Source organism: Schistocerca piceifrons, chromosome 1 (assembly GCF_021461385.2).
Source record: "Schistocerca piceifrons isolate TAMUIC-IGC-003096 chromosome 1, iqSchPice1.1, whole genome shotgun sequence".
NCBI lineage: Eukaryota > Metazoa > Arthropoda > Insecta > Orthoptera > Acrididae > Schistocerca > Schistocerca piceifrons.
The window spans coordinates 896,810,990-896,831,500 of record NC_060138.1 but is presented as its reverse complement, the minus strand read 5'-3'; the positions used below and the strand labels follow the sequence as shown (position 1 = coordinate 896,831,500).

The window sequence follows — 20,511 nt, the reverse complement described above, 5'->3', positions numbered from 1 at the left end:
TATTTCGCACCTTAAACATCCATATTCATTAACAAGTTGATCGAGCGCCTTGCGTCACAGATTAGCTAATAGACTGATCAGCTTCTTTACCAGATACTCTTCTACTGCAGCAACGCAAAGCCATAACGGCGCGAGGCCGTAACATGAGACCAATGGCATTCATGCGTCGATTGCAAATGAAGTAGTGGTTGCCGTAAAGTTATCAAATATTTTTTAATACACAGACCATTATATGGCCCCATATTAGGCGACGCCTTTCTAAACAATGCCGTGATCAACTTCTTTTTAGCCCTGTGGATTATGCACCTATTCAAAGCAATTGCCTTTGAAGAAAAAGGCAAAATGTAACGTCCTAATTTTTGATTAGCGTTATTCCATAGATATATCCGTAAAATGCAGACACAACAAAGCTATGACAATGGATAGGAGAAAAAAGAAGCCCGCACCCAAATTGGAGAAATGCTGTAAGGTATTTCATGATAATCTTTTAATATTTTATTCTTTCCCCTTTGACTGGAATTATGCGACAATTGCAGTTGTGCTAGAAGGAAATTTTGCGTCTACAGAACAAGACCTGGTGAACAAGGCAGTGTAAACTTTGCAAGAACAAGTGTTTATCTACGCCAAGTGTGCATTCTCATTTTATTTAGATTCAGAATCTACATCCACAAGAATACCCCGAAAACGAGTGCAGTGCACGTAGGAGGGAAATTTGTTCCATTCTGTTCCATTAACCATTCGAAGAAGGAAAGAAATGAATAATCATATGCCGTTGTACGCATCAAAATTCGTTTTACATTTTCATATCGTTCTTTCAAGGCTTCATAATAAGAGATAGCAAAATTCTGTTTTATGTTTTGTCTCAAAACTTGTTCTTTAAAATCTTCCTACAGTGTTTCGCGAAAATAAGTTACTTCCAAAGAGTCCGAAGTGAGATTCATCCACATCTACATCGACATCTACGTAGATACTCAACAAACCACCGTACGGTACGTGGCGGAGGGTACCCTGTACCACTCCTAGTCATTTTCTTTCCCTCTCCACTCGCAAATAGAGCGAGGAAAGAACGACTGTCTAGATGCCCCTGTATGAGCCCTAATTTCTCGTATCTTATCTTCGTGATCTTTACGCGCAATATATGTTGACGGCAGTAGAATCGTTCGACAGTCAGCTACAAATGCCAGTTCTCTCAATTTTCTCAATAGAACGCCATCTTCCCCCCACGGATTCCCATCTGAGTTCCCGAAGCATCTCCGTAACACTTACGTGTTGTGTGAACCTACCGGTAACAGATATAGCAGCCCGACTCTGAATTGCTCCGATGTCTTCCTTTAATCCAACCTGGTACGGAGCCCAAAAATTCGAGCATGTTCAAGAACAGGTCGCACCATAGTCCTATATGCGGTCTCCTCTACAGGTGAACCACTCTTTCCTAAAATTCTCCCAATAAACCGAAGTCGACTAATCGCCTTCCTTACCGCAGTTGTCAAATGCTCATTCCATTTCATATCGCTTTGCAATGTTACGTCCTGATATTTAAATGACTTGACTGTGCCAAGCAGGCTGCTGGTAGTACTGTATCTGAACATTACAGGTTTTATATCCCTACTCATCCCCATTGGTTTGCATTTCTCCACATTTAGAGCTAGCTGCCATTCATCACACCAACTGGAAATTTTGTCTTCAGTTATCTTTTATATTATTACAGCCACTCATCTTGGACACCTGACAGTACACCACACCATCATCAGCAAATAACCGCAGACTGCTGCCCACGCTGTCCGCCAAATCGTTTATGTATGGGACTCAACTGCTAACGTCATCAGTCCCTAAGCTTACACACTACTTAACCTAAATTATTCTAATGACAAACACACACACACCCATGCCCGAGGGAGGACTCGAACCTCCACCGGGATCAGCCGCACAGTCCATGACTGCAGCGCCTTAGACTGCTCGGCTAATCCGGCGCGGCCTATGTATACAGAGAACGAAACTGGTCCTACCACATGTTGTGCATCTCAGTCAAATCCAGTATCACGTCTCTGGGATCCTCAGAAGATCAGATGAAAATAGTAGATCGACGGGATTCAAAGAATTAAACAGTACTCAAGAGCGGATGTACCTATACCACACGTTCTTAGCACCTTCCCATTTAATTTAAATCGTCCATTTACCATCTGTAGTTTTCACTTTAAATCACTTCGTAGCAATACGTCTAAATATTTAATGATATAACTAAGTCCAATAGAAGATAATTAATTCTGTATCCAGAAGATATTTAATTTCTCTTCTATTCATGTGCATTACTTTGCGTTTATCCACATTCAGGACGCATTTCCACTCATGATACCAAATGCATATTGGATCCAATTCGTTCGAAATTACCCTTACAATCAACCAAGGATGAATCTTTCTTGCATATAACAGGGTCATCTGAGGGTACTGATCAGTGTCCAACATTTCGAGAACCCGAACACCACTGCAAAAATGACGGATGTGGTTCATATATGTTTTATGAGAAACATGGTAAAGGTACTATTGGTCCACGAAGCTCGTTACTGTGTAATACGGTACGAGGGCGTGTTGTAAAGTAATGACTCCTATTTTTTATGTGAAATCTCTTAAAGCTTGTTAAATAAAACAAATGTTATTACCATTCTACACATTTATTCTTCATGTCTGCATATTTATTTCTCGACATAGCCACCTGGGGACGAACACATTTCCCATAACGACAAAACACTTTGTTGATAACGTCACTGTAGAATGGAGCCACAGCCTCACCTCTGCCTGCGCATCATCACCACCACTATCAAAAGTAAAGTCCTCGAAGGTGTTCTTTAAGTTTTGAAAACAGAGGAAACTCGGATGCGGTCATGTGAAAACTGTATGGAAAGTGATCGATTACGATGAACCCAACGCGTCGGATTTTTGCATATGTAGCAGGGGTATGTGGTCTGGCATTATCATACTGAAGGAGTGGCTGCTCCAAATGCGGACAAAATCTTCGAACACAAATTCAAAACTCGATTGCAGCACGCTCTTTCTCATGCAGCGACATATTTACGTAACACACTGACCCGTTACACGCTAAAATTCGGAGCCCTCTAGTGGCAGAGAAGTGCAAGTATGCAGATAGGAAGAATAAAGATGTAGAATGTTAATAATGTTTGTTTTATTCAAAAAGCTTTATGAGTTTTGACATAAAAAATTCGGAGGAATTTATATTAGCACGCCCTCCTAATTATGATTAATACGGTTTGTCAATCTAATTACCTTTGTTTCAATGAAAATACGTTCACATCAGTGAAAAAGCCTGTAATACGCGGTCACCAAAACGTACAACGCAATACACAGTAATACAACACCTTTCCTACAGCAAACCAGAGACAGAACCGAGCAGTAGCTTGAAGTGTAAAGTGGGCATATGTATTGTCAATAGCAATTAACGTAAGTGAACGAAACAAGTTTGTTTGCAAACGAGATACACAGCGCATACCGTCGACGTTTGCACTGTTATGCAGATATTTTCAGCGCAATACAAATACAAAGATAAACAGAGTAAAAAATAAAATGGGGTGCTGTTACTCTGTAACAAACCACCGTACATTATAGGTCACTTGTATCAAACACTCAGAAAATATCCCGAAACAACTTACGAAATTTTGTCTATGGAGTTCGAGTCCATCATGTGCAGACAGTATAAGGGCGGTCGTATCATTAAAAGACGATTCAATTTTCCACCTTGGCTATTATACAATCAGAGTCACGTGTTTCACACGATCATCTGATTTAGGCCGTTTTGCATCTTCAAGTGCTTACTGCTATCCTCGTAGTTCTACCCATATTTATAAGGCAGCACTTGAAGATGGCAAACAGCGTAAATCAGCTGATCATGTGAAATAAGTGACTGACTATATAGTAGCTAAGGTGGAAAATGGTGTTGGCTTTTAATAAGTTCGTGGCTGTGGCAATCGTCATAAAAAAAATGAAAAAAATCCTTACGTTCCTATCATGCTTGCTTCCGGTACACCAGACTAAGCGTTTGTTTCTGATGTATACAAACTGTCTAGGACAGCGAGCTGAATTCTATTAGTTTTTTTTTTTTTCGGGACAATTACATATTAACGAAGTAACTTCAGAAAACTCGTACCTGTCTTGTCAGGCAGTTTCATGACACCGTTTGGAAATTCTTTGGAAAAATCGGCACACAATATGCCTGTTTGGTTCTGTTTATGTTTCATGAGACATCTGGTGTGGAAACCGCGAACATGTTTCGGCACTTTCTGAGCTATTTTCAGAGCGTTGTGTTTGTTACTGTCTCATATGACGCTACAGCTTAGTTTTTCGTTGGTAGTTTTATATCTGCCACACATTCTACAGCTTGTCATTGTGTCTGACGATGTAATTTCGCTTTCCATTGTTTTAGGTGTATTAAATCACTTATTTCCTTTGCTATCACTGTTTTTAGCTGTTTGGGTCAAGCAAAACTAAACAACAGTTTTCTTGCACAAGGCGAAATTCCACTCCAATCTTTCTTGGCAAGCGCGGAAAGTATGGAGAGCTACAAGATCCGATCCGAAAGAGGATTGTACACTACCCAAGAAAAAAAGTAAATCTGATGTCAACGTAACTTCGTACCTTCGTACACTTACACACCATCGACGCGTATGTAAATGATTAGTTTCAGGTCTGTGAGTCAGGTGGAATGGTCCACAGATTGCTTTAGTTTTGTTCGTGTCTAGTGTTGTTACCAGGCCTGGTAGTGCATGTATTTCTTGTTGTTGTGGTCTTCAATCCTGAGTCTGGTTTGATACAGCTCTCCATGCTACTCTATCCTATCTCCCAGTACCTACCGCAACCTACATCCTTCTGAATCTGCTTAGAGTATTCATCTCTTGGTCTCCCTCTGCGATTTTTACCCTCCACGCTGCCCTCCAAAACTAAATTGGAGATCCCTTGATGCCTCATTCCCTTCTTCTAGTCAAGTTGTGCCACAAATTTCTCTTCTCTCCAATTCTATTCAATACCTCATCATTAGGTATGTGATCTACCCATCTAATCTTCAGCATTCTTCTGTAGCACCACATTTAGAAAGCTTCTATTCTCTTCTTGTCCAAACTATTTATCGTCCATGTTTCACTTCCATACATGGTGGGAAATACATACAAATACTTTCAGAAACGACTTCCTGACGCTTAAATCTGTTCTCGATGTTAATAAATTCCTCTTCTTCAGAAACGCTTTCCTTGCCATTGCCAATCTACATTTTATATCCTCTCTACTTCGACCATCATCAGTTATTTTGCTCCCCAAATAGCAAAACCTTTACTACTTTAAGCGTCTCATTTCCTAGTCTAATTCCCTCAGCATCACCCGATTTAATTCCACTACATTCCATTATCCTAGTTTTGCTTTTTTTGATGTTCATCTTATATCCTCCTTTCAAGACACTGTCCATTCCGTTCAACTGCTCTTCCAAGTCCTTTGCTGTCTCTGACAGAATTACAATGTCACCGGCGAACCTCAAAAGTTTTTATTTCTTCTCCATGGATTTTAATACTTACTCCGAATTTTTCTTTTGTTTCCTTTACCGCTTGCTCAATATACAGATTGAATAACATCGGAGATAGGCTACAACCCTGCCTCACTCCCTTCCCAACCACTGCTTCCCTTTCATGCCCCTCGACTCTTATAACTGCCCTCTGGTGTCTGTACAAATTGTAAATAGCCTTTCGCTCCCTGTATTTTACCCCTGCCACCTTCAGAATTTGAAAAAGAGTATTCCAGTCAACATTGTCAAAAGCTTTCTCTAAGTCTACAAATGATAGAAACGTAGGTTTACCTTTCCTTAATCTTTCTTCTGAGTCGTAAGGTCAGTATTGCCTTACGTGTTCCAACATTTCTACGGAATCCAAACTGATCTTCCCCGAGGTCGGCTTCTACCAGTTTTTCCATTCGTCTGTAAAGAATTCGCGTTAATATTTTTCAGCTGTGACTTATTAAACTGATAGTTCGCTAATTTTCACATTTGTCAACACCTGCTTTCTTTGGGATTGGAATTATTATATTCTTCTTAAAGTCTGAGGGAACTTCGCCTGAACTTAGCTCGTTCAGTGTTATGTCAAATTCTTCACGCAGAATCATATCTCCCATTTCATCTTCATCTACATCTTCTTCCATTTCCATAATATTGTCCTTAAGTACATCGCCCTTGTATAGACCCTCTATATACTCCTTCCACCTTTCTGGTTTCCCTTCTTTGTTTAGGCTGTTATTAATACCACAATACGCACGACTGAATTTGGAGTGGTGCCGTTACCGAAAAGCACGGACTGCAGACGAATGGTGTCGCATGGTTCTGCACTAGTCAGGGTGACCATCGTAGACAAGTATGGCAGCGTCCTAGGGAGGTACAGCTGTGTTAACCTTGGCGTCATGGTGTGGGGAGCCATCGGGTATGACTTCCAGTCACGGCTGGTGATACTGAGGGAACTCTGAAGGCACAACGGTACGTGACGGTCATCCAGCGTCCTCGTGTGTTATCTCTCATACGACAGTATCGTGGCACAATTTTTCATCAGGACTATGCTTGTCCACACCATGACACGTGTCTCAATGACCTGGTTGCGTGATGTTGAGGCACTCTCTCGGCCAAGGAGTTCCTTAAAATTGTCGCCAATACAACTTATGTGGAATCAGAACGGACGTCAACTCCGTCGCAGTGGCAGTATGCAGGACCAGTTACAACAGTGTACGCCAGCGTCAGAAGAGGATGTCAGTACTTCATGACACCTTTAGTGCACGCATCCAGGGCAGAGTTGTGCAATGTCGTACTGATAACTGGGCTCATACTGCTACGTTCTTCGTATATTTGAAAATGGCTCTGAGCACTATGGGATTTAACTTCTGAGGTCATCAGTTCCCTAGAACTTAGAACTACTTAAACCTAACTAACCTAAGGACATCAAACACATCCATGCCCGTGGCAGGATTCGAACCTGCGACCGTAGCGGTCGCGCGGTTCCAGACTGTAGCGCCTAGAACCGCTCGGCCACTTCGGCCGGCCGTATATTTGACTCGATTTTTTTAATCACTGAAATAATACGAGGTGTGATCAGAAAGTAACGGTAATGTTTTAATTTCGTGCATCCAATTTTCAAAACTTTTTTATCTTGTTAGTACACATATCCTCAAGTACGTTTGCTTTTCAACTGTTTTAAATATTTGGTTTACTGTTGCCAGCCGGAAAGGTTACAAGTGTTTTTGAGTGCTCGGCGAAAAAGATGGATCAAAGAACTTGTATTAAATTTTGCTCGAAAAACGGAACAAAGTGTAGCACCGCATTCAAAACGTTGACTGTTATTAATAAGACAAAAGTTTAAGAGTGGTATATACGTTTTATAGAGGGTCGAGATGACACTGAAGATGACGACTGCCCTGGTCACCATAGTACATCAATTACGGACGGCAGCGTGGAAGAAGTACAGAAAATGATTTGGAAAATCACCAGATCATTATCAGAGAGTTTGCTGACGATGTCGGCGTATCCTCTGGCTCTTGTCAAGCAATATTTTCGATTGTTTTGGGCACGAAACGTGTAGCAGCAAAGTCTGTTCCGAAACTGTTGAATTTCAAACAAAAATGACGTCGCGTAGACATCGCTCGGGAACTGCTGAACGAAGTCGAAAACGATACAGAGGTAAAGAAGTTTGTAACAGGTTACGAGACACGGGTATACGGGTATGATGTCAAAACAAGGCCCAATCGTCTCAATGGAAACTGCCTGAAGAGCCAAGACCGAAAAAGATTCAACAAGTTCGATCACACGTGGATGTTGTTCTCAGTGTTTTCTTAGATCGTAGTGTGATAGTGCATCATGAGTTCCTTCCATGTGGTTGTACAGTCAATATGGAGCACTGCCTGGAAGTTATCCGCCTTTTTCGTGAAGCGAACCGAAGAAAGCGAGTAGGAGTGTGGCAAAACCACTCGTGGAAATTCCATCACGATAATGTTGCCGCTCGCACCTCAATGCTTGTTCGTAATTTTATGGCAAGAACAAAATCGTTACGTTGCTTCAGCAACCGTATTCACCGGAAACGGCCCCCTGTGACTTCTTTCTATTCCCGAGGCTGAAGACAGCCATGAAATGACTTTGTTTTTTCACCACTTATGAGATAAACACAGAATGGTTGAAGGTGCTGCGCACCATAACGAAATGTGAGTTTCAGAAGTGCTTCCAAGATTGGAGAAAGCGCTGGAGCAAGTGTATTATATCTGAGAGGTACTATTTTGATACTTTAAGAAAAAGAAAAATTCCTGTCACTTTCTGGTCACATCTCGTATATCCTCTCAGCACGTGGAGTTTCATTTAGTTTCCTCCTCCTTTTCTGAGTGCTTCACTTTTTTTGTCAAGGAGTTTATGTCACTATAGCCGAGCTCAAAATAAGTCTTAGTGTCCTCTGATGGACGGGAGTAATTGAGACTGGTCTATAATGTTGCATCTAGTCCCATTCTACCTACATCTACATCTACATACATACTCCGCAATCCGCCATACGGTGCGTGGCGGAGGGTACCTCGTACCACAACTAGCATCTTCTCTCCGTGTTCCACTCCCAAACAGAACGAGGGAAAAATGACTGCCTATATGCCTCTGTACGAGCCCTAATCTCTCTTATCTTATCTTTGTGGTCTTTCCGCGAAATATAAGTTGACGGCAGTAAAATTGTACTGTAGTCAGCCTCAAATCCTGGTTCTCTAAATTTCCTCAGTAGCGATTCACGAAAAGAACGCCTCCTTTCCTCCAGAGACTCCCACCCGAGTTCCTGTAGCATTTCCGTAACACTCGCGTGATCATCAAACCTACCAGTAACAAATCTAGCAGCCCGCCTCTTAATTGTTTCTATGTCCTCCCTCAATCCGACCTGATAGGGATCCCAAACGCTCGAGCAGTACTCAAGAATATGTCGTATTAGTATTTTATAAGCGGTCTCCTTTACAAATGAACCACATCTTCCCAAAATTCTACCAATGAACCGAAGACGACTATCCGCCTTCCCCACAACTGCGATTACATGCTTATCCCACGTCATATCGCTCTGCAATGTTACGCCCAAATATTTAATCGACGTGACTGTGTCAAGCGCTACACTACTAATGGAGTATTCAAACATTACGGGATTCTCTTTCCTATTCATCTGCATTAATTTACATTGATCTATATTTAGAATTAGCTGCCATTCTTTACACCAATCACAAATCCTGTTCCAAGTCATCTTGTATCCTCCTACAGTCACTCAACGACACCTTCCCGTACACCACAGCATCATCAGCAAACAGCCGCACATTGCTATCCACCCTATCCAAAATATCATTTATGTAGATAGAAAACAACAGCGGACCTACCACACTTCCCTGGGGCACTCCAGATTATACCCTCACCTCCGATGAACACTCACCATCGAGGACAACGTACTGGGTTCTATTACTTAAGAAGTCTTCGAGCCACTCACGTACTTGGGAACCAATCCCATATGCTCGTACCTTAGTTAGGAGTCTGCAGTGGGGCACCGAGTCAAACGCTTTCCCGAAGTCAAGGAATATGGCATCCGTCTGATACCCTTCATCCATGGTTCACAAGATAGCATGTGAAAAAAGGGCCAGTTGCGTTTCGCAGGAGCGATGCTTTCTAAAGCCCTGCTGATTCATGGACAGCAACTTCTCTGTCTCAAGGAAATTCATTATATTCGAACTGAGAATATGTTCGAGAATCCTACAACAAACCGATGTTAAGGATATTGGTCAGTAATTTTTAGGAACCGTCCTTCTACCCTTCTTATATACAGGCGTCACCTGCGCTTTTTTCCAGTCGCTCGAGACTTTACGTTGGGCAAGAGATTCGCGATAAATGCAAGCTAAGTAAGGAGCCAATGCAGTAGAGTATTATCTGTAAAACCGAATTGAAATCCCACCAGGACCCGGCGATTTATTTATTTTCAACCCATTCAGCTGCTTCACAATCCCAGGGATGTCTATCACTATGACCTTCATACGGGAATCTGTACGAGACTCAAACGGCGGTATGTTTGTACGATCCTCCTGCGTGAAGGATTTCTCGAACGCTAAATTTAAAATTTCAGCAACAAGAGTTTACTTACTGCTATCGTGAGAGGCAGTTTGGTTAGTATTTTAATCTTAGTACGAGCAACTATGACGGACGATAAAAATAGCCAACACGGTGTCCGGAGTATTGGTAGCTCAGAGACACGTACGAAAGGAGAATCTGTACTCCTTCCCTATCAGGTTGACAAGGGAATCACAAGAGGAATACCGAGACGGAAGGGTAAAATACGAACGTGTTCTTTGTGGTGGCGACCTAGAGAGGAAGCGCGTGTGCGCCTGTTGCGAGGTCGGGTTGCGACGCCGGGCCCCCGGGCAGCTGGCCCGCCGGGCAGGTGGGCAGCGGCGCGGCGCGGCGCCTGTGAGCGCTGGCCGGCGTAACCCTAGCCGCCGCCCGTATCGGGTGGCCGCGCTCGCCCTCGAAACACAATCCCAGATGCTCGTCTGCTCGCTTGCTTGGCTTGCCTTGGTTCGACTTCACTTGGCCCGTCGGCAGCTGTGACCGAGTCCGCGGCTCAGCGACTCTGCCGGAACCTCCCGCCCTCAGGCGAGCATCCGCTCTAACTTCTTGCACGCCTGGAGAGTTCGCCCGATAAAACAACAATACCAACATTAGTTTTTATTCGAAAAAGTGAAAATACTAGTGTTCTACGAGAGGCTTTGATGTGTACATAGTTCCGCGTAGTCAGCGCGTACACAACTTTCCCACTAGAGCGCGCCCCGCTAAGCACAACAGCGCAGGCGCAGCTCTCGTCCGTCTCCGCACTATGGGATGGCGCTGCCTTAGAGACGGACCAAATTCTGCTTCCGCCGATCCGCGTATTAATGTGTAACGCAGCCAATGAGATTGCTGCTAACGTAGAACCTTTTCTCCTCACGGATCACACTCGCGCAGTGATACCTGAACGCGCGAGGTATTATAACGAGTGTACAGACCTCCGATTAGTCAGTCTGCATTAGTCTGTACGAGTCTGCATTTGTCTGTACCAGTCTGCACCTAAGAAGATTATCATATTCCTGTACATAGCCATGAAGATAAATGTATAGACACTTTCTCAAGTATCAGAGATATGTGAGAATAAGATTAACGTACCAAGACCAATTGTCAGATTGTCAATTTTGGTCACTGTCAATCTGCTACTCTAAGCGTGCAAGTGGCATTTCTATCGTCTGACCTAACGGCAGAAGATAATCATGCCACGATAAGACCACGAGACATATTGCTGACACTCGCCTACTTCATTAGAGCGACAAGTCACACAATCTGATGGTGTGTGTACGGAAGGTCTTACAGTACGCACACCACAGGCTTTCAATAAGTAATGCAGACTTTTTTATGGAAGTAGGTTGGTTTTATTCAGGATTCCAATACATAATATTATTTCCAACCTTTCGGCTACAAAACCCAGTTTTTCAACAGAATCTCCGTTCAGTGCAGTACGTTTACGCCACCTTACTGGGAGGGCCTGTATTCCAGCATAGTACCATTCTACTAGTCGACGTCGGAGCCAACGTCTTGCTGCATTAGTATAACCTTCACATCACCCAAGAACTACTTCGCGGAGGAGTGCATCTTTCACAGTCCCAAACAGACGGAAGTAGGAAGCTGCGAGATCCGGCCTGTAGATTGAATGAGGAAGACCAGTCTAATGAAGTTTCGTGAACCCTTTTCAGGTGTGCAGCCTTGTGTGAACCCTAGCATTGTCATGAGGTAATAGAAGTTCGTTGACATTTTTGTGGCGACGAACAAGCTTCTTCTGTAGATACTGTAAGACTTGTATATTTCACTTGTCTATTGTCAAACCACATTTTATGAAATATGTTTATATTTTATTGATAGGATTAAGTAGGAATAATTAATATTTGTCATGTTCGAAATAATTGTGGTAGCAGGGAATGTCTGCACCAAAGTATTGTTGGCAAGAGAGACCGCACATTGATATAATTTTAAAAAGGGCGGGAGAGACAGCGTATGGATACATTTTAAGAAAAGAGCGGGAAAGACCGCGCATTGATACATTTTGTAATGGTAGCAGGGATTGTCTGCACCAGAAAGCATTGTTGGCAGGAGAGACCGCACTTTAGCGTTCGTAGGAAGTCAGTAGTAAGCGACAAATGAAGCGAGTCGGTAGCAGGTCTGAAGCGAGAGGTAGAGAGGAGCGGTGTGCCTGCCAGCCATTAGCTATGATTTACAAGAGATTATAAACGGATGATATTATTGAATTAATTTTTTGAGAAATTCAAGGCTACTGAAGGTATGTTTGCGCATTGCTAGTTGTAAGATTATTGTAAAAAATAAGTCCCATTTGAACGTTTGTAAAATCATTTCATTCAGAATATAATTAATTTTTGCCAGCAATATTGCATTACTGATTATAATCCATCTCATAAACCATCAACGTAAAACTTCGCAAAATTTTATTGTTGTCGAGAAAAAGTTTAACTATGAATTACGTAACTTCAGTCAAATTAATTAAAGAATAACGTCAGCTTCGCTAGTAAAGAATAACGTCAGCTTTGGTAATAAATACAGCCACTTATTATCACAGCCCACCAGCAGTTAATAGAGTATAGTAAACCAGAGTAAGTATATTCATGTCGCAGTTCGATGTAGCAGTCAGATGGCGATCCAGTAACAGTAAAAAAGGTAAGGAACAGTTTTGGGTTATTGCAGGTAACGACTGAGGGCCACGACGACGACACATTCTATGTTTCGTCGAAATAATCAGAAAATCACTTTTAATAAGCAGCATTTAAATTTGTATGCGAAGATTGAGAAAGAGAATTAATTTCAGAGGGAGGATTTCAGTTGTTGTTATTAAGCAAGAGATAGAAATCCTAAGGGAAGGTCTCATAGGTTATTGTAGAAGGGAAGGTTGCGTAACAGAAAAAGAGATATAGAGGAGACGGTAAGGTTTCAATACTGAGGGTAGAACAATACATTTCAGAGTTGATCGTTGGACCCTGATGGAGGACATAAAACCGTCGCCACGATTCATATCTGCTGAAGGTGCGGCCTTGACCTTTTTCTTCGGAGGAGAGCTGGTGTGGCAACACGCCATGGATTGCTCTTTTGTTTCCGATTCGAAGCGATGAACCCCCGTTTCTTCGCCTGTGACGATGTTCGACAAAAAATTGTCACGATAAGCCTCGTAACGAGCAAGCGTTTCCGCACAGATGATTCTTCATTGTTTTATATGGTCTTCTGTTAGTACACACATTTGAGTACCCCAACTAGAGGACGAGTGCGTCAGCTGTACCATCAGGGACGTCCAGTTGAGCCGCGAGATGTTAGACTGTGATCCGTCGATCACCTCGAATGAATGTGTCCACGCGTTCCAACACTGCAAATGTCACAGGAGTATGCAGACGGACGGCACGTGGGAGATCGGACAGGTTTGCGCGACCTCGCTGCGATGATACACGCTTCGCCCAACAACTCACCGTGCTTTTGGTCATTGCCAAGTCTCGGTAGGCATTCTGGAAGAGCCAGTGAACCTCTGCGATGCTCTGTTTTTCCGCCAAAAGAAACTCAATGGCAGCTCCCTGCTTGGAACGCACCTTCGTTGGTGATGCCATTTTGTACGCCACGTATAGCGCCACCACTTGTCGGAACTTCATGCACCTATAGCGGCTGAAGCGGGAATAATCTACGATGGGGCGAGATCGTTAAATCCTGCTGGTACCCGGTTAGATCCCAGTGGAGCAAAAAATTATTTGTACCGTAATTTGGCCGGAAAAGTTGCAACATGCGTATCTAACCATTTTCAAAACTGCAGAAATAGAATATTCAGGATAGAGTGAAGAATAATCAAGACACGCACCAACAGGAAAAAGTGGATGCCAGAGCCTGATTCTGGAGACTGTCAGCTGCTGGTAATGCTGTTTCATACGAGTACACGGCATCCCCGTATCCTTTATAGTAATCATTCAACATATGACGCTGTTCACGGCCTTTATATTCTTAGCCGGCCGAAGTGGCCGTGCGGTTCTAGGCGCCGATGGTGTGTACGTGTACGAAGTTATGTTGACAAACGACTGTGTATTCTGGATGCTACACTTTTCTTGTCAGGCAGTTTATAATCAGCTTCCAGGTTTTGTAACTCTTCTACATTTACGTACTACGGAAGCCACCGTACGGTGTTTGATGGAGGGTATCTTTTACCACCACTAGTCATATCCTTTCCTGTTCCGCTTATAAATAGGGCGAGGAAAAAACGATTGCTTAAAAACCTCCGTACGACCCCTAATTTTTCGCATCTTATCTTCATGGTCCTTAGGCTGGATTCACACGTTGGCGCCAACAGTGTTGCTTCATTGTGTGAATCGACGAAATAGCACTGGAACCAACATTGGTCCAAATTTTGTTACGGCTCCGTTGCTTGTCGGTATTTCGACCAAACATCATAGGGCACTGGAACCGACACCGGTAGACCGACCACACATTGTCACCAACGAAGCTTTGTTTTGGTTGTCTTTTCGAAACCCAGATTTCTTTGTCGCTTGTACTGCCAGGTCGGATATTTCAAAACACTGTGTCTCAGGAACAGTCGAGTAACTCATAAGTTCTTGAGTTTCTTGTAACTTTACTAGCAGGAAATACATTTGTGGAATCACAAACACAAAAATCGCAATTTCACTGCATGGCAACCAAAGATTTACACAATTGCTGCATCTCTTTTCGGAGACGTAACTATTATGGCATAAACACACGCACCTATCTAAAAAAAGATTGATTATTGATGAATATATTTTTATTCATTCTATAACTGTGCTTTGCTTTTATTGATGTATTTGCTTACTTGCGCAATAAAGCGTGATTCACCCAAGTTCTTGCCATACGCCTCTTGCCATTTGATATTCCGAGAATTTTGCGACGATGGAGAATCCTGACAAAGGCTTGCATTGTATTCTAACATTTCCAAAACATCAGGAGCATAAGGTCTTTTTACTGTGACTGAAAACTTAGTTGCTGGATGCAAGGTATGGTGAATTACGTCTTCTGTCTACGAGTATTATAAAGCAGGCTAACTAATTTGGTTTTTGAAATGTTGCAATTGGTATTACTCGAATTAATGTTTTTGTTGGTTGCTGGAAATTGAAGAAGTATGTTAGAAAATAGAGATTACAGACAGAAACATCTGTAACTTTCTGTGAGCAGACAATTTATATGCAAAGTAGAGAAAAGTTTAGCAATGTAATGTCTTAAGAATATGAAATTAATTCTATCAGCCAACAACAACGTTGTATGTTCGACTTGTTGGGTGGACTAGGTCGTAAAGCATCTTCTTATCCGTGAGTCATAGTTTCCGTGTTCCATCCAAGTAACACACAGTTTCATTCAAATACAAATTTAATCACATGCTACATAATATTTACGAAAACATTTTTAGAACGTTTTTCTCTTAACTCTGTTCTGCAAAACTTGTGGCTTACACATATCTCCAACTGATTTTGGAATTTTTCTGCAGTGAATTTATCTTATGTAAAGTAAAGGGTGCATTAAACCAAACGGAGACTGGTCCTAGACGAATTTTCCAGACCACGTATTGTTACTATCAGAGCTACGCAATAGATTGTCTGAGACTGGAGTATTTGTATGTACTCGTATGTGTTACACCCATTGCCCACCATACCTTTTACGTGTTTCGTTTCTTGTTTCGCAACGTCAAAATACGTCCAGATCCGCAAATTCACCGGCCGTGATCTGTCCGCCAGACATGCTTACGTTTGCTCCTTGCGAATTCAAACGAATGTTGGCTCCATGTGTGAGCAATGTCCCATAACTATGGGCACCAATATGTGAAAGAAAAGTTATTAAAGAATTATTAAAGAAAATCTTTCTTTCCGCGCTTGCTAAAAAAATTGAGTGAAATTTCTCCTTGTGCAAGACTCTGTTTCTTTTTAAAAACAGAAATAGCAAAGGAAATAAGTGCTTTAAACGCCTAAAACAACGGAAAGAAAAGCAACATCATCAAAAACCATGAAAAGCTGTAGAATGTGCGGCAGGTATAAAACTTCCAGCACTAAAGAACCCATAACGTCAAATGAGTCTATAATAAAAAAAACGCATTGAAAATAATGAAATAATATGCAATTATCCTTGGAACGATAGAAAAATAAGATCTAGAAAACAAATCAGACAAAATACAGAAATTCAAAAACCAAAAAAGGTGCACTACAAACCAAGGTCAACAAATAAACAATGAGAAGAGTGATTTCAGACGAAGAAAGAATGATGAGATGCAAAGGACGAAGAAGTTCTGAGCCAACAGATGAGAGAAAAATGATTTTTTATAAAACTGACTAAATTGCTATACTGAAATGCATAAAATGTTGATAAATAAGTAAATGAAATATAACAACTCCTGATCACCGGACTGTTCTCATATGTTTGGACAAATTCCACAGTGTCACACGTAATGAGGGCAGACAGTCCGATCATCGAGTGTGGATATTAATATAATTTCGACGGGTCCTTCGACAGGAACAGCCTGGATGCTGGAACTGGGCTTAGCCCTTCCCTCGCTTTTGTCTGCATAATCACTCTGCGCTGGGAAACTAGACAGTTGCACATCTGATACCAAAATTGGTGTGCTCGTTAAAATGGGACTCACATTTTCATATTTCGTACATCACTGCTGTTCGTAAGAACGTGGTATATGGAAGAAGAACACTAGGGTCATTGAGACATTCGATATTATCATTTCTTTCAAATATTAAGAACTTGGATACACTATCGATAGCAGTAGAATATTTTATGAACTGTTTTCTTGAGTGTGATACTAAATTTGTATTCTGGGGAGCTAGGTTGAAATCTGTGTATGACCATGCACGTGTCTTTCAATCATTAGAGCCGAACACTCTGATGGTCCCTTAACCAAGGCTACGGCCGATTTCCATTTCTAGCTTTGTCTACTCGAGATAACGTCTCATCTCACGTGACGTCGACAGGACATTAAACACTTACTCCCTCCACTTGCCTGTTGGACTCCGGATATTTACTCATCTGGGCCCAGGTGGTTCCAATCTCCGTTCGTACGCACACGTGTAGTAAGATCTACACCTGGAACTACTCCTGTGTTGTGTGTTTCAAAGGCGAGGCACTATACTGTAGGAGGCTGGCGGGGAAGGAGAGGAAAGAACTACTTGTATCAGCTCAATCAGGACTCTGTGCAGCATCAGCAGCGTCGGGTGAAAACGTGCATTTATCGCCATTATGCGGACTATCTCGGCAAGCCTATCGGCCCACACTCCCAACTAGCACCACCTATCTGCAGTCCCTGTCCATATCCTCCGTGCTCCCGTAGGATATCGGACGTAATTGTGCATCCGCACTGAATGTGGCGAATTCATTGTCCATTGAGGAGACTCAGTTTCAAGAATACGTGGTGTCTGTTCTTTCGGACATGTACGTGCCGAGATATTTCGCACAGTTGCAATAAACACAGTGTCCGGGTGGCCCAGTACTTAACGCAACTGCCTAGTAAGCAGGAGATCCCAGGCTCGGATCCCGGTCCGGTACACATTTTCAGTCGTCTCCTGACAAGTCCGAAATAACGGTCACCACGCATTCATATATTATCATCTCTTATTAGTGAATCAGCTGAACCAACTTCCAGTGATCTGGATACTAACAGTGCATTAAATCACGTGAGTGAAATGGAACCAGGAAAGAAATGTGGCATTAAAAAATATTCTCAACTTGTGGTTCTCTTTAGCCTCTTTCGACAACTTTAATGAACTTAGAAATTACGGGGGTTTATTTGCAATTACTTGTGCAGAGTTTATGAAACGACCTGAGGATCAGGTTACAGGAAGTGCGTCATCTGGATGTCAGTAAACGTGTTAATAATGTATAGGCCGCTGAAAATATACTTGTTAACAATTTTAATCCGCGTTGAGTCATTGATGGCTTTTTCAGTGTGGCAGGTAAACCAGGAAACAAATACATTTAATTGCATAGATTTGCAACTGCCTGCTCGGCTAATTTGTATCTCCAGTCCTGAGGGAATCATGAGAGCGGGATGCAGCTCCAAGCAATTTCCTTCCTGCCGCTCTCTTGAAGAGAAGAAATTAAAACTTGCGACACCCTCGCGCCTTAGCTTTTGTAATTACTACGGGGCAAGGCATTAAACTGCAGTTCGTATTTCGCTCTGTGCTGCTTTTGTACACGTAAAAATTACATCCGGCAGCTAGTATGTCCGTTTCTACTATCGAAGGAAGGAAGATTGCGTTTAATGTTCCGTCGACATCGAGGTCATTTGAGACGGAGCACAAGTTCGGATGGTGTCAAGGATGGGCAAGAAAATCGGCCGTGCCCTTTCAAAGGATCCATTTCGGTATTTGCCTGGAGCGACTTAGGGTAATCACAGAAAACCTCCATCTGAATGGCCGGACGTGGGTTTGAATCGGCGTCCAATGTACTAATCACTACATCACCTTGCTCGGTTCTACTATCGAACTATGAAGTGTACACTTCCATGTTAATCAGCTATGAACGATAATCATTTCACAATTACGTACTCTTAATGAACAATTTGGTGGCCCTGTGAGTGTTAAAATATAAGTTTAGTGTTCCAATGTTTTACCTCGAACTCATCGTAGTTTTTTAATCACTTAACGTAACTTTTATCTGTGGGAGTGATTTGTGCATGCGGAAGTTGACAAATTGCAATGTGGTTCGTTTCAAGATCAGGCCTGACTAACAGAAACACAATTTCTGACGCCTCAGACGCCTCTTTGTTGGTTCTGTCTGCTGACTATACCACAGAAACAGGAATTTTTTTTTTGTGCCCATCGCTCTCTCCTTATCATTTTTCCCGCCAGTCCAGTTCCACCTGTCCTTTAGGTGCTGAGCATGACCAGTGCTTCGGAGGTGGTGTATCGTAGACCAAGGTCGTTTAGCAGGTTTCCTGAAATACCTTTGATATCGCTCTGTCAGCTTATTACTACTTATTATTGTTATTATTACTTTTAGCAATAGTAGTGGTGGTAGTAGTAGTAGTAGTAGTAGCAGTAATTAATTTTATGTATGCTGTAACTCATTTTTGTGTCATCACACATCAAAGCGTAAACGGAAAGTGGAACTTTTATGTCGCAGCTACACATTAATTCCGGCGAAGTAGCCGTTTTATGTCAGTAGTAAAATGGCAGGCATCGTTTACGATCCTCTCATGCATCGTCAAATAGTGTGTCAACGGAACTGAGTTTTCCTACCAAAACTTTGTAGGCTAACCATTGTGAGCACAACATGGGAACCGTAACAGCTACGTAAAGAACTCTTGATGTTAACGTAATAACCATTTCACTATCGGAAATTAAAGTTTCCTCTCGTTAACGGTAATTGTGTATATCATAGTTCAAGCTTACGATAATATTTTTTCACGATTAGAGTTTTAGCAGCATATTTGATGATCTGAAGATACTTGTTTCCAGCTTGCTCAACAGGAAAAGAAAAGAAGATTATTGTTTCAGTTCCTAAAACACTTCCCTATTTTCAGTGGTTTGTCGAGCGTCGTTTCCTAGACGTCTTTACTCTTCATTATGTCGTTATGGAGATACATTAAAGGAAAGTACGGCACTTTTATCTTTTCACTGATCTAAAACAGTTATATTAGAATAAAAAACAATATTTTGTCACATGAAAACAATAACACCCTATAATAATTCTCTAATGAGACCACAGCGCGAGCTTAAATTTTGTAGCGATCACCGCATGTATCATCTGTCGCAGTACGTCTCTGAACAATGAACTGTTTCCCATAAAGCAAGCGAAATAATGTCTAATAGAAGTGTGAAACAATAACTTACCAGACGGCGGGAACTCGTAGAAATACGCAGACCTCGGGCTCAAGCAGCTGAAACATAAAAACAGAAATCGCATATAAAAAATACTGACTTTCTCATGAAAAATTTAGTATGGTCACATGAAGATTCTGCATTACCTTTTTAATACCGAATAAGACGCGCAAAAATGGTTCAAATGGCTCTGAGGACTGTGGGACTTAACTTCTGAGGTCAGTCCCCTAGAACTTAGAACTACTTAAACCTAACTAACCTAAGGACATCACACACATCCATGTCCGAGGCAGGATTCGAACCTGCGACCGTAGCTGTCGTGCGGTTCCAGACTGTAGCGCCTAGAACCGCTCGGCTTGCTCAGACGCCGGCTCAAGACGCGCAATTACTCTAGATTCTATCATAGAGTTAACTGACTAGGAGTTTGATGGGGACACAGATGGGAAACTTTCTGCTGACATTTGTGTCTCAAGCGTTCGTCGATGTTGGCATCGCAGTGAGAAGACTACCTACACCTTGTTTTCTACAGTAAACGTAAAGAGATTTCTGTTTAAAACTGTAACAATCGAAGTATCTACCCTATCA

The 20,511-nt window shown here is 42.1% G+C and overlaps 1 protein-coding gene across 1 annotated transcript in view; it reads right to left on the bottom strand.

The window, feature by feature from the left end:
- LOC124776439 (SAM and SH3 domain-containing protein 1-like) overlaps positions 1-20,511 on the bottom strand; it is a 342,406-nt gene that overhangs the window by 224,648 nt on the left and 97,247 nt on the right. Inside the window, exon 3 of the mRNA XM_047251441.1 lies at positions 19,939-19,985. Within this exon, the coding sequence (XP_047107397.1) occupies positions 19,939-19,985 (47 nt within the window). The remainder of the gene's footprint in view (positions 1-19,938; positions 19,986-20,511) is intronic.